Raw genomic sequence first — 13715 nt, forward strand, 5'->3', positions numbered from 1 at the left:
TTAAATAAGGTTCTTTGTGCACGAAAACTTATTGTTCAAGCAGATTTCTAGGTAAGAAGGCTTCATCGGCTGGGTTGAAGAACTACTTCATCCCGTGCCGTCGTAGAGATATCGGACTCTAGTGTGAGTGTTTTTCTTTTCTGACAGGTGTTTACGTTTGAGGGCCAGTTCCTGCTTAAGTTTGGAGAGAAGGGCACCAAGAATGGGCAGTTTAACTATCCCTGGGATGTGGCCGTCAACTCTGAGGGTAAGATCCTGGTCTCGGACACCAGGAACCACCGCGTGCAGCTCTTCGCACCCGACGGCTCTTTTCTCAACAAGTATGGCTTCGAGGGGGCTCTGTGGAAACACTTTGATTCCCCTCGGGGAGTGGCCTTCAACCATGAGGACCACCTGGTGGTGACCGACTTCAACAACCACCGGCTTCTGGTCATCCGACCCGACTGCCAGTCAGCTCGCTTCCTGGGCTCTGAGGGCACCGGAAATGGCCAGTTCCTCCGGCCCCAGGGGGTGGCTGTGGACCAGGAGAACCGCATCATCGTGGCAGACTCCCGCAACCACCGAGTCCAAGTGTTTGAGCCCAACGGGAATTTCTTATGCAAGTTTGGCACACAGGGGAGCGGCTTTGGACAGATGGACCGCCCCTCCGGCGTGGCCGTGACACCCGACGGGGTCATTGTGGTTGTCGACTTTGGAAATAACCGCATCCTCAAGTTCTAAAGAGTTGTCTTTCTCTCTGCTGTGACATTCTCATGCTCCATTTACCCATCCTCGTCTTAGTGAAGGAAATGGAGGAGAGGGAATGAATCAGCAGACACGACGAGAGGAGAGCTTAAAGGGAGGATTCAGAGCAGACTGAAATGACAGTAGGGATGAAACTGTGCATTATTTTTCTCTTTCATGTCAATATTCTGTTAATCAGATATCTGTGGTATATAAATCTCTATAAATCGATAATCGGTTGACAGAGACATTTCGCTTCCCCCAGTCTAAACTGCTCTTAACTCTCTCTATAAGCTCTCCTCGAGTGGCCATCTCAGGGAATTTCTTACTTTTCTTGAAATCTTGTACCCTCTGCTCCCCACCTACCTCATTTAGCTCTTTATGAATGTACTCATAGTCACTGAGCAGAGGATTAGTCCGTGAAGTTTTACAAAGAAGAAAGGAAAACGTCTACCTCAATACTTTATTTAAGAGAGACAGAAAAAAAAAAGAATAGACTCTTCAGTTGATATTTGCACAGGATTAATGAATTCTTGCTGTGCAGTTGGAATATGAGTTAAATGAACCTCCTGAATGTTGTTGCTGAGACAATACTCAGACCGCTGTAGAGGCTGCATGATTCACTCTGATTAGAAGGCTAAACTGGAGAGGAAGCTGGTGTTCAGTGGTGTCCTTTCACATATTTTTTAGATGATCTCTTCTTGCTCACGCATGGACCCCCGTCTCCTTGCGGCTCTTTGGAGGAGGTGTGTAGTGTCATGGTAGCCCAAGAAGAGTGCTTGAAAGTGATGCCAAACTTGATAGAATCGGAATTAGCTCAGGTCAACGGTAGGAGAGTCCTAGATTAAAATGATTGTTAGTTTTCACAATCTTAACTCTAGTTTTACTGGCGAAATGGTCACAGCGGATGCTGACTTGGCCAGTCCCTTAACAATAGAAATTTACAAGATAAGTGAGGTAATCCCCAAAATGATCCCTGAAATCCCCATTGTTCCCAAAGTATCCAATTATTGATCCACCCCCCCCCCACCCCACCCCCAATCCTCATTCCTGCCGTGCTGAGGCAGCTTGAATTCCTACAAATTTTATTGATCTTTAAAAAAGTAAAACCAGCTGGGCCATTACTGTCCAGTCTGCTATGTTAACAGCAAAGACACAAGGATCAATATGCAAGGACAGCTTTGTCCCCTCCAAAATGGAGGACCCACCAAAGGATTTTTGAGATAACTTTTCCAAGATGTGGTTCTCATTAGTGAACCTGAATTGGAGATTTAATCACGTGTGAATGACATCTTTGTTGATGAGGCGTACTACGTAACAAAAGCCTCAGTAGTAGACATCTAATTGACTGTTCAGAGGACATGATTGACATCAATAAAGGCCAGCTTGAACTGTGTTTTGGATTCAGAATGTGGTTGAAAGCCACTCCACTTGGCTCTTGGGGCCCAAGATTTAATCAGATCCTTTGTGAGGGGCATCACCACAAAGCCCTGTCCTATTTATTGATGCATAGAGTTCAGGAAAGATCTCCGAATGGAGTGCTAGTAGGCCAATCCTCTAAAGATGGAAGTCTAAAGACCAGCTAGTGGAGTCCACCAAAGGTAGAATTTCTGCACAATGGCCAACGTGTTATGTTTTGGCATTTAAAAAAAATAATTTAAATCCCCTTATTAAATACATTTTGTTGAATAATCATAGATGTTGGGAAATGTAAAGCTCACCAAAACTCATGGAGTTCACAGCACTGTCACTGCTGGGCTTAAAACTAGGAGAAGAAAGATGAAGCCTGCATTATGGATGTGCCCGTATCCCTTCACATCTCTTAAGGACAAGGTTTCCTAGCCATGGGTGGCTGGTTTAGTTTTATGTGGCTTTTAAGAAAGACCCCTTTGTCTTGCATCTGCAGAGATTTTTTTTTTTTTTTTTTTGTGAAGAGAAGAGACACAATCTCAAAGCACCAAAGAGAAGCCCCCACCCCCGGCCATTATTCACCTCAACCCTTCACATGCTCCCCTCGTCCAATCCCCCTATGCTTATCGATACTCTACGGCCCATAGGACCGAAATACCATCTCGAAATTGGCATCGTCACCCAAAATTGAATTGCCATGGAAAGCTGATAGATACTAACCCTATCCTTATACCTTTTATGGTGCACGCATTGTGGGGGTTGTGAATCCCTTCACCCCTTGTTAGAGAAGTGTCCCACTGGAAGCACTAGACAATTAAGGTTCTGCTAGCCACTTCCTTAGTATAGCACAGAACCATGGGACCTATTATATGACCCACTGACTAACTCTCACCTAAGAGGGGAGGGCTAGTCTGCACATTATCAGGATTTACTTCCTCATATGTCGAATATTCTTTGCCTCGATGGTCATGTTATCTCATTTCTCTAATACCTCAACTCTCAAATACCTCAAGTATGTCATCCATACATATATATGTGTATGTATATGTATGTATGTATGTATATACACCTACTGTGCGTTTGAAACTTCAAATACCTCAACTTGTAATGTTCATATACCTTGTTCTGTGTATCTCAATTTTTCTGTATCCCTTTTCTCTTATTTAAGCATACCTCGCCAGATATTTATAAGTTACAGAATATACCTCATTCTTTGAATCTTCCTGCGTCGGGCAGTTGGTGTCCCATATCTGTCGGACCAAAGAGCTCAATCACCTTGGTTCTGTGTCTAGTTGAAATAACAGCAGACGCGTCATGGTCCTCTCTCCACCCTGCATCCCTGACCGGGTTATATTGTGGTCAGTCATCTGTATAAATTGCCTCGTAAACTTTGCCTTTTTTTTTTTTCTAAATCATTTTAGAAACCAAATGTTGCAGGTGTACGCATTGTGCCAAAAAGAAAGAGAAATCTCTGGTTCTTTGCCAAACAGGGTTGGCACATGGACCATGCTGTACTAGACGACAAGTGTCATTGGACCATTATATCATAGATATGTGTTGAAGAAATCAGCGTCTGGGGATAAATCCTTTTGTCTCTTGATTGGTTGCATCTAAGAAGGGCTGAGCCCCGTTGTTCTTTACCTCATGGCAACGAAAAGAAGATTCCACTTGTACTTTTGTTACTGTGTTTGGAGGGGGTGTGGGGAAGGAGAGGAAGCGCGGCCTCTTTTTTTTGTTTTGTTAAGAGTTTAAAAACTTCACCCGGCTGCTTTCATTCGCACAAGTTTTTCGAAAAGTTCCCCACGTTGCAGCACAATGTACCGTTACTTCACCGCAGGACGCGTGTATTTTGGAGATGCACGGTTGCAGGCGCGTTTTGTTTTTTTGTTTTTTTTCCCGTGACAGTGCAAGGCGTGGTTTGTGCAAACATGTCGAGCTCTTAACATCACGAGCATGAAGATAAGCCTGTCTTTGTGTTGATGTGTGTTAAGCGGAGACGGTTAGCACATTGAAGGCAGTTTGAGTCCACAGACGCTGCTGCTTTGAGCCCAACATCTAGCTTCACCAACGGGATTGTTTTTTTCCTCAGTATTACTCTTAAGAAATGTTCAGTCAGGTCTGCATCGGTCTTTTTTTGAAATTAAGATTGCAGAATTCTATCTTTAAGATCCCTAGGTCTTCACTCTTAAAGAGGAAAAACTGTATTTTAATTTTTTTTTTCATTTGTTGCATGCTTTAAAAAGTCCTTGTATAATAACGTCTCTCAGATAGGTGTTGAAAACTCGACGGGGCGGGTAGCTGAATCTTGGGATGGTTTCGTCGAAATATATACCCAAAGATGTGTATGTGTGTTAGGATTACATTGGGTGGAAATAACTTTTTTTTTCTTCTTTTTTTTTTTTTACCTCTGCGATTACAGTTTGTGTTTTTTGTAGAGACTCTGCACGGCACAAACCCTGTTGAAGCCAGCGATGCCTTAGAATTCCTGAATTGGGATGTAGGCCGAGTTTCCACACCCAAAACGCTGGTTATGCCCCCCCCCGCCCATTAGTGCTTAATTTCTTTTACCCTCCTCTAATATGCGTACTGTGGATGGACGTATTAACATTTACTGTCCCACCGTACAACAAGACCTCGCCTCTCTGAAGGAAGCTGAAAGAGCGCCGCTTCCTGTTCTCAATCACTCAGCATAGAGTTCCTCTCCAACGAGGAAATGATCCCAGTGTCCGTAAGGCGGCCATTTTGTGTTTGACCTAGTTATGGGAACCTCTCTCACTGTCATGCGAGAAGACGCTAGGTTGCCCCTGCAACGACTCAGTAACTCAGCCTGCCCTCCCCCAGTCTCCCCCGTCTCATAAGCATACAGGAAGTGTAGTGATGGCTGCTAAGCATTGGGGTTGGTTGGCTGCACCCCTGTTGTGTGTATGTCTGTGTTGTGTGTGTGTGTGTATGTTTGTGTTGTGTGTGTGTTGGGGGGAGGGGTTTATTGGGGCCTCTGTGGTTTTGTCCACCATTTTATTTCTGGCCTCTCATGGCTTAAAGAGGAAAAAAAGCAAAACTGCACCTGGTGACGTGTACAAGGTCGTAGACCTCTTTTAATGATTGTCTTCTCTTTAAAGAAAACAGTTGGAAAATTTAGAAAGGAAAATAAACTCAGGTAGTTCTCAGTGGCCCTGCCCTGCAGGTGTCTCAGTGAAATGTGTCCCGTAGTGATATTGTAGTAATTTTTTTTTCCTGTTATGACCTCTCAGTACTAGTATGATTCTTTTCTGTGTCCATTTATATATTATAAAACAATTTCCCAATCTAAAAAAAAATTATGCTTTTGATTAATTTCCCCAGATTACTTTTTTTTGCTTACTATTTGTTTTTCCAAACACAATAGTACAAATACTCCATGAGACTTGATGCCCGTTGGCCCTTTTAGAATGTATTTTTTTTGAAGAAAAGGGTTGATTGGAGTCTTGTTAATTTTCGCTCACTACAACCGACTGCCCATATCAATGGGAGGCAGAACAGAGACCACTCATCAGAAATGCAATTTGTCTCATTGTCGCCAGTGCTACACATTTGACACCAGTCGTACTAAGCCCGTTGGGTTGAAACAGATGGTTCTGGGACATTTAGCACCTTCTTCATGTCGCAGCTTAGTCATTGTAAAGGATGTCGTGGGCCGGGGATGAACGGCCTCATTCATCCCATCTGATACCTTGTTCTGTTCTGCCCTCTGTTCTTCCAGCAGTAGGTTGTGTTGAGTGTGCCTGTGTTTGTGCGCTGCATCTGTGATGTCGTTGAGCAGAAATCCACTGAATGTATCCTCACAGTCCAAGACGCAGGGCGAGCCAGTTCGGCCAGCCGAGTTTAGACGGATGCTGCTGGCGCTTTCACTGGTCTGTTCCATGGTGTGTGCGTGCATGTGTGTGTGCACGTGTGTGCGTGGGCTGTAACAAAGTGTGTATTTTCCCCACCGCATCTTCCATTGCCTCTGTACACACACGTGGACACGCACATCGTGCTCAGTGGAAGCGCAGATGTCAGGTCTTCAGTCTAAATAAGGCAAAGGAGACTATTATATATTGGCCATCTGCTGCTCCCCCTGTCTTCTTTGGACTTTAAACATTTCCTATGCAGTTTTTTTTTTGTTTACACTTAAATAAACTTGTATTTCTTTGACTTCAGATTGTGTGATTTCTTGTCTCCCTCTTCATGTGCTAAAATAAAATTCTGCTCATAATAAGGTGACTGTTTCCCTGATGTGCATAAGTTCAAAAGGTAAGGATCAAGTCATGAATAGCAGTCCTCTGTGAAAACGTTGTGGTGAGTGGAGCCATGAGATTGTGGTCTATTTTCGTCCAAATCGCTTCTACTCTGAATAATCCTCACTGTTGTATGATTCATGCACTACTCTGCAGCCTCATCCGCACTTGTGTCCATGTAACACAATTTTTTTCTGTTATTTCTCTAAAGAAAAAAATCTGTATAAATTCTGCAGACAAAATAAATAATGCATTCTCGAACATACGATCGCATTAGTCGGTCAAATCACCCTTCATTTTCAGGTACGTGCCACATTTGTGGGTCAATTGCTCTTTTCCGCCCCCTGGTGGAAGAGATGGGGAAAATAGACGATAAAATGTTAGTTGCATCTTGTCTGTGTATGAAAACAACGGTAACATATTCGTTTAAATCTATTACTCTTGTAATTTTATTTTACTTAGCTATGCATAAGCTAAAATAACGCCCCCCCCCCAAGTGGTCTATTAATTAAATAACAGTGCAGTGTTAGGCTCCCTTATAAGATTACATCGTTTTTGGTAACTCCAGTTCATTCGTTAGCAAAGCCGAACAGGCATTACTGTAATTGTCTTCTATGCGATGTCTGCATGTTTGTTTTTATTCAGCGTAGCGATTTTATGTTGCGAGGCTCTAATGGCGTCCATCTATCACGGCCTCGGCTGTAGTTCTAGATGCTCGCCACTAGATGTCAGCAACGTCCAATCACAATCAGACCATGCCGACAGTTATCCAGGGAGCCATTAGTCGGACCAGTCCTTTTGGCCGACGCTGGGTTTGTTTGTTCCTGTTATTCATCAAACCAATACGAGTACCACAAATTCTGTGTTCACAAGCGAGAACACGGGCAGTGAAATGCACAGCAGACAGGCACTTACTGGGTTTCAAACACCACATTGTGAATGAGGTTCTGTGCGTGCGTGCGTGCGTATGTGCGTCCGCGTGTGTGTGTGTGTGATGGAGTGGGTTGGAAAATGAAGTTAATGTTTTTGGAAAATTGCCACAGGGACAAGTACAACAATGTGTTGCTGATCAAATAACAGCAGGCTGGTGGAACCTAAACCCTCTCACGGCACGCAGGTGCAGCACAGGACCACAGGAGCACCTGTACGAGTGAGTCCCGGCAGATGGCGAGGAGGTTCCTCTGCCTGAGTGTGTGTGTGTGTGTGTGTGTGTGTGTGTGTGTGTGTGTGTGTGTGTGTGTGTGTGTGTGTGTGTGTGTGTGTGTGTGTGTGTGTGTGTGTGTGTGCATATATACGGACGTGTGTGACGTGCATCTGTGTGCCAGTGCGAGGCTGTGTTGGCTCTCAGAGGAGCCAATTAACTGCATCAGACTGAGCGGGGGCCACGGTGCGCAGAGTTCCAGCTTGTTCCACTTTGACGACAGCGGAAACACCAGCACTCCGCCGTTTGAAGTTTCTCATCAGGATCAGCCACCTTTACTGAAGTGGATCTTCCAATTGCTTATTCAGTTACACTTTCCGTCCCAGTTACTGATGTGTTGGAGCTGCGGAAGACCAAGAGAAAAACCCCATCTTAACGCATAATATATTCAGACATGACGTGAAGCGTGAAGACGTGGCGTCGTCACGCTGACCCCTCCATACAGAGGCAGCTGACGTCACAGCATGACGTGGCCTGGTCGGGACTCCGCAGGATGTGATTGTCCAGGTACCTTCACGTCCAGTCAAGCTGAGGTCCCGAGGAGGCTCGACTCCCAGAGTTGATAAAGTGTTGGCGAAAAAGAAAAACCCTAAAGACGACAAAATCACACCGATAAAGAGGGAAACGTCGAGTTTTGTCTCACTTTTCACACTCTCCAAACTTTCAGCCTGTCTTGATTCGTTGACTGGCGAGAGGAAAACGACAGTGGCGTGTAAGGTGGTAAACCCTTTGAGATCTGTATGCTCGTCAACACGGGTATGGCGTGCGAACGTCTGATAATTAACTTTCTACTTCCGTTTTATTGTTGCTGTTTAATGATGTTGTGTAACCTGGAGGTGACGGTACACTCAGCCGCCCGGAATAGTTATGCTTGGCTCTTCAGTGTGCCGATGTTTGGCCGCGCCCGTCGTTCTGGGAGCTAATGATATGCGTGGCTCTCTCTCTCTCTATCGGAGCACAGGAGAGCCACGCATATCAGTAGCTCCGACAACGACTCCTAGAGGATAACTGAGTCTCACCACCAGCCAGTCAGACTAGTGTAAACTACTAATAAGACGCGTTAGCCCCTAGCTAACGGGTCTGACCCTTAAGCCGAGCGGTTAGCGATGTCGCCTTGTGGTGCAGTACACCCCGTATCGAAGCCCGCACCGGGCAAGAAAATAACCCTACACTAGCTTGGTCTAGTCAGAAAGGCACGAACTGAGGAAGCCTCTTGGATGAGAGGCGAAACGTCTTCACGGATATATACCAAGTCCAGTTGCACTCGATTCAACTCCTTCTGGATCACAACGACGCTAAAATAACAAAACAGGGCGTGAACTTTGTTTCGTTCTGTGTTGTAGGTGTGTGTGTGCAGCATATCGTGTCCCCCGCCAATGTTTCATTCCGTGTGACGTCATGCTAACGGATCGCATGCGCTGGTCGACCAGTCAGCGGTGGTTATGTGTGAGGGCCAGGGGACGCGGGCGAAGCGCTGTTGAGAATTGGGCTGGCACTACGTCTGCGTCACGGCGAGCCTTTGTGAGCCACAGTCATCCAGAAACCGCTGTGCAGGGACGTTGCGGGCCGCCACAGGAGCATGTCCCGACCTTTAGGCCCCTGAGCGCTCACATGTGCCTACGTGTCACGTCGAGTCAGGTTTATTTGTAATGGCCTAAATCACAGTCCCAGCCTCAGAGGGCTTTACATTCACACAGTGAGAATGGAGAGATACAGTAAATGACAGTAGAGGACACCCATTATCCTCAGAGCTGTAGCGGTTATGGGGATACATAATTCCCCTTATTGAGCTAGTAGGAACGTTTGTTTACAGCTGCTGTTTTCTCGGTTCGTGTTTACAGTGACACACTTCCGCTGCGCGGGGTTTTTTTTGTTGTCGTTGTTATGGTGAAGGAATAAATGGTGCGCGTTGTGTAGACGGAAGAGAAAGTTGTCACGACTCCTGATTGAGCTCCTCTACAGAGCCCCAATTTAGATGAGGGTGAGAAGAAAACTCTGAAGGAAAAACAAAGCGTTTTCAATAAAAAAAAAAGAAGGTAGAAATATCAGGAAGTGCATCAGAGGAAGGATCCCTCTTCCATCGTGGACAGACGTGGACGTTACGGTGGACAATGGCCACACAGATTTCGAGGCAAAACCCTTCATGAAACAAAGCAAAAATGAAAGGCACGCTTTGGGACAGAACTGTATGCAGAAGGATGTGAAGTGTCGCCCCAGAGCATCATCACCAATGGGCAGCCCAATGACAATATAGCTAATTAATATGCAAATTAGGGATGTACCGATATCGCTTTTTCACTGCTGATACCAATTCCGAGTGCCAATCTGATATGTATTGGCCAAACTGAGTACCGATCCGACCCGTTGCTATTGCAGAACAGGGCAGTCTTAGTTCGGAGTCAGTGGGCAAAATAGCTGAGATAGAATGGGCTTTTCCCCACTATTAAAGAAACACATGTCTTCTTCGTGTGCCAGTAATGCAGTGAATCAAGTCGTTTTGCTTTTATCTACTGTTATAAGTGGCTTCTCGTGTCGGGTTGCAGTCTTGGGTAGAATCGCTGATACCGATGCTCCATTTCGGCTTGGCATCGGACCAGTATCTGATACCAGTATCATCAATGCCTCCCCAATGCAAACCATTTGATGCCGTCAAGCAGCTTCCGGTGACTTTTTTGGACAGCCAGCCGTTACTCCTTTTATAGAACGGGGGCAGCAACTGGAGCGGGGGTCTCTCCACGTGGCCTTCGGGAATACCTTCACCGGCCAAGGAAGTGCTGTAAACATAAATGTTTCATTTGATTCAGGGATTAAATATGATTTTTCACAACTAACACCCCCCCACCCCAAAAAAATAGAGACATCTGACTCAGTATTGGCTGAAACTGGGGAAAAGAGCAGGGGACAAGTTTGAATGATACTGTTTACCCAGTATGGGACATCTGGTTATACCGCAGCCGGCATAATAGTCTGATGTTGTCTGATTCATTTTCTCCAGAGACATATTGGATCCCCCTGACATCCACCCTCCAGGGAGTCATGGCAACCTGCACTATTTCAGCATCATTGCGGATGTGAATTACACAGGGAGAATTTAAGCGATGGATCAAAATATAGACCCCCCGCGTGGCCTCGGGGCCTCAGCCCTCTTGTCCCGCCGATCAGGGAATACATCCCGGTCGTCACGCATCAGAGACGTTCATTAGACGCACGCGCACCCGTACACAGACACACATGCGCAGCACCCCAGCTAACCCATCGTGACAGCCGACGGGCCTGGAAACCACGCGGACAGACGCATGGACCGATGGATCAGTGGTGGAGCTCGTTGACCCCTGCTCTGTCCTGGGCGTTGTATTCGCCATCCGTCCTACCGGTCCTTCCCAACAACGGAGGATGAGACCGACCCTGGATCCCTGCATCGTCTCCTCACACGTGATGTATACCGCTCCAGCATTGGAATTCTCTCAACCGTGCGTATGTGTGTGTGTGTGTGTGTGTGTGTGTGTGTGTGTGTGTGTGTGTGTGTGTGTGTGTGTGTGTGTGTGTGTGTGTGTGTGTGTGTTAGAGCGAGATATAGAGGGGGACTGGAATTCTAATAAAGAGCACAAGGAGGAAAAACATCTTTCCAGCATCTTTCATTGCTTTGCTATTTGTTCTCGGGAACCTTTCTTTTTTTTGTTTTTGTTTTGGATCAAATTAAGTCAGCTCAAGGGGGACGACAGACAATCTATATATTTGATTTTGTAAGCTGAGCTGTTGCGAGACAAAGGCAAGGAAATGTGTGCACACAATCCCTGCCGGAATGTTGCCAGGTATGTTAATTTTAAGTATAAATATTTATCAGATTTATTGGTTTTTTTGTTGTCCATCTTGCTTTAAATAAATCCTCCAGTCCCTCTGGAGTGCATCTCAACTTTACCTGGTGTGTGTGTGTGTGTGTGTGTGTGTGTGTGTACCCACCTAAATTGCCATTCCTAAACATCCCTTCTTTGCCATGTCAATCTTCTCTAAGTAAGCCAGGTGCAACAGGTATGCTAATGTCTCTGCGGTAATTATATTTTTCGCCCGGTGTCTCTGTCTGACTTTTTGTCTTTTCTTTCATCCCTCCTGTCCCTTCTGCATAGCGATCGTGGCGGCGGCAAACGACTTGGGGGCTCGAGATGACCGTCTTATGTCAACATGTCAGAAATAGATTTCCCACACCACTGTGGTGTAAAATGAGTCTCACACACACACACGGACACACACGGACACACACACACACACACACACACACACACACACACACACACACACACACACACACACACACAAAAGTCAAGTCAATTTTATTTGTATAGCCCATTATCACAAATTACAAATTTGCCTCAGTGGGCTTTATGGCAACACAACATCTTGTCCTGGACCCTCACATCAGATAAGGAGCAGCTCCCTAAAAAAACAACCTTTAACAGGGAGAAAAAAATAGGAAGAAACCTCAGAGAGAGCAACGGAGGAGGGATCTCTCTCTCAATGGATGTGCAATGGATGTTGTGTTTACACAATTTACACAATACAACATTGAAAAAGGACAACAGAATTATAATGGACTTATAAGATATATGAAGAGTATGATGAGGAGGATGCCAAGCAGTGTCCAAACGCCACTGGAACAGCCCAGGACCCGAGCCACGTGACTACCATCACCATGTAGACCTGACAGGAGGACAGACTACATATGCACACAGGGGAGACTCACGTCACACCATTCACATACATGGGAAAAGAGACAAAAAAGACATTACACACGTCAGAGAGAGAGAGAGAAAAGGATATAACATTGAAACAGGATAACAGAATTATATGGACTTATAAGATATATAAAGAGTGTGATGGGGAGGATGCCAAGCAGTGTCCAGGTGGCAACTGCTGTCACCATGGAGATGTGGGAGGAGGACAGACTGCACATGCAAACAGGGAGACTCACATCACACCATTCACATATACCAGAGAAGACAGGGAGACAAATCATTCAGAGAGAAAAATACATGTGAGAGAAGAGAACAGATTGCAATATCCTATACTCTATAATCTCATCAGCAGAACAGTGCTTGGTAAATTCATAGGACAGAAACTGGCCCGCTATGCAGTACAGGTGGTGAAATACTCAGTTTAAAGGTAACTAATCATAGGTTAAGGCAATAAGATGAGTTTTAGGTTTGGAGTTAAAGGACTTGACTGACTCTTGATTGTCTGAAGGCAGCAGGCAGGTTATTCCATAAGAACGGGGCCCGATGGCAAAAGGCTCTGCCACCAGCTGACTGCTTTTTTACTTTGGGTGCACACAGGAGCCCTGTATTTTGAGAGCAGAGAGCTCGAGATGGAATATACAGTTTAAGGAGATCATACAGGTAGATGGGGCAAGACCATTTAGGATTTTATAAGTCGGCAGAAGCACCTTGAAGACTGATCTGACATGGATAGGAAGCCAATGAAGGGAGGCAAGAATTGGTGTATGGTCAAATTTTTTTGTTTTATTTAGGATTCTAGCTGCAGCTTTTTGAACCATGTAAAGACTGTTAGTATTTGCATATAAAAGACCTGAAAACAACATTACTGTAATCAAGTCTGGATGAAACATGCATGTATTGGGGTCTCTAAATCAGCCATGGAGAGGAAAGTGAATTTTAGCTATGTTACGTAAGTGAAAAAAGGCAGTCTTGGTGATTTCTTTAAAGTGCTTATCAAAGGAAAGGCTGGAATCAAACATAACGCCAAGATTTTTGGCTGCCACACTGTGAAATCATAGCGTTGTCAATTGTTATTGTTACTTGATCAAATTTGTGTCTGTGTTTAGCAGGGCCAATGACCAGCATCTCAGTTTTATCCAAATTTAAAAGCAGGAAATTTAGTGACATCAAACTTTTCAAAGCAGCCAAGCAGACCTCTAAATTAGTCATTTGAGTATGATCATCAGCCCGTATAGGCACATACAGCTGAGTATCATCAGCGTAGCGATGGAAATTTATTCCATAACTGCGTATAATTTGGCCAAGAGGTGAAATATAAAAAGAAAAAAGTAGAGGGCCAAGAGCCGAGCCCTGAGATATGCCATATTTAACATCAGAGGATTTCGTTGTAATATT

The 13715-nt window shown here is 45.1% G+C and overlaps 1 protein-coding gene across 1 annotated transcript in view; it reads left to right on the top strand.

The window, feature by feature from the left end:
• Positions 1 to 6297, top strand: part of trim71 (tripartite motif containing 71, E3 ubiquitin protein ligase) — a 44899-nt gene extending 38602 nt beyond the window's left edge. Inside the window, exon 7 of the mRNA XM_056298328.1 lies at positions 148 to 6297. Within this exon, the coding sequence (XP_056154303.1) occupies positions 148 to 720 (573 nt within the window). The 3' untranslated portion in view covers positions 721 to 6297. The remainder of the gene's footprint in view (positions 1 to 147) is intronic.
• The last annotated feature ends 7418 nt before the right edge of the window (positions 6298 to 13715 follow it).

This window comes from Lampris incognitus, chromosome 18 (assembly GCF_029633865.1).
Source record: "Lampris incognitus isolate fLamInc1 chromosome 18, fLamInc1.hap2, whole genome shotgun sequence".
Lineage (NCBI taxonomy): Eukaryota > Metazoa > Chordata > Actinopteri > Lampriformes > Lampridae > Lampris > Lampris incognitus.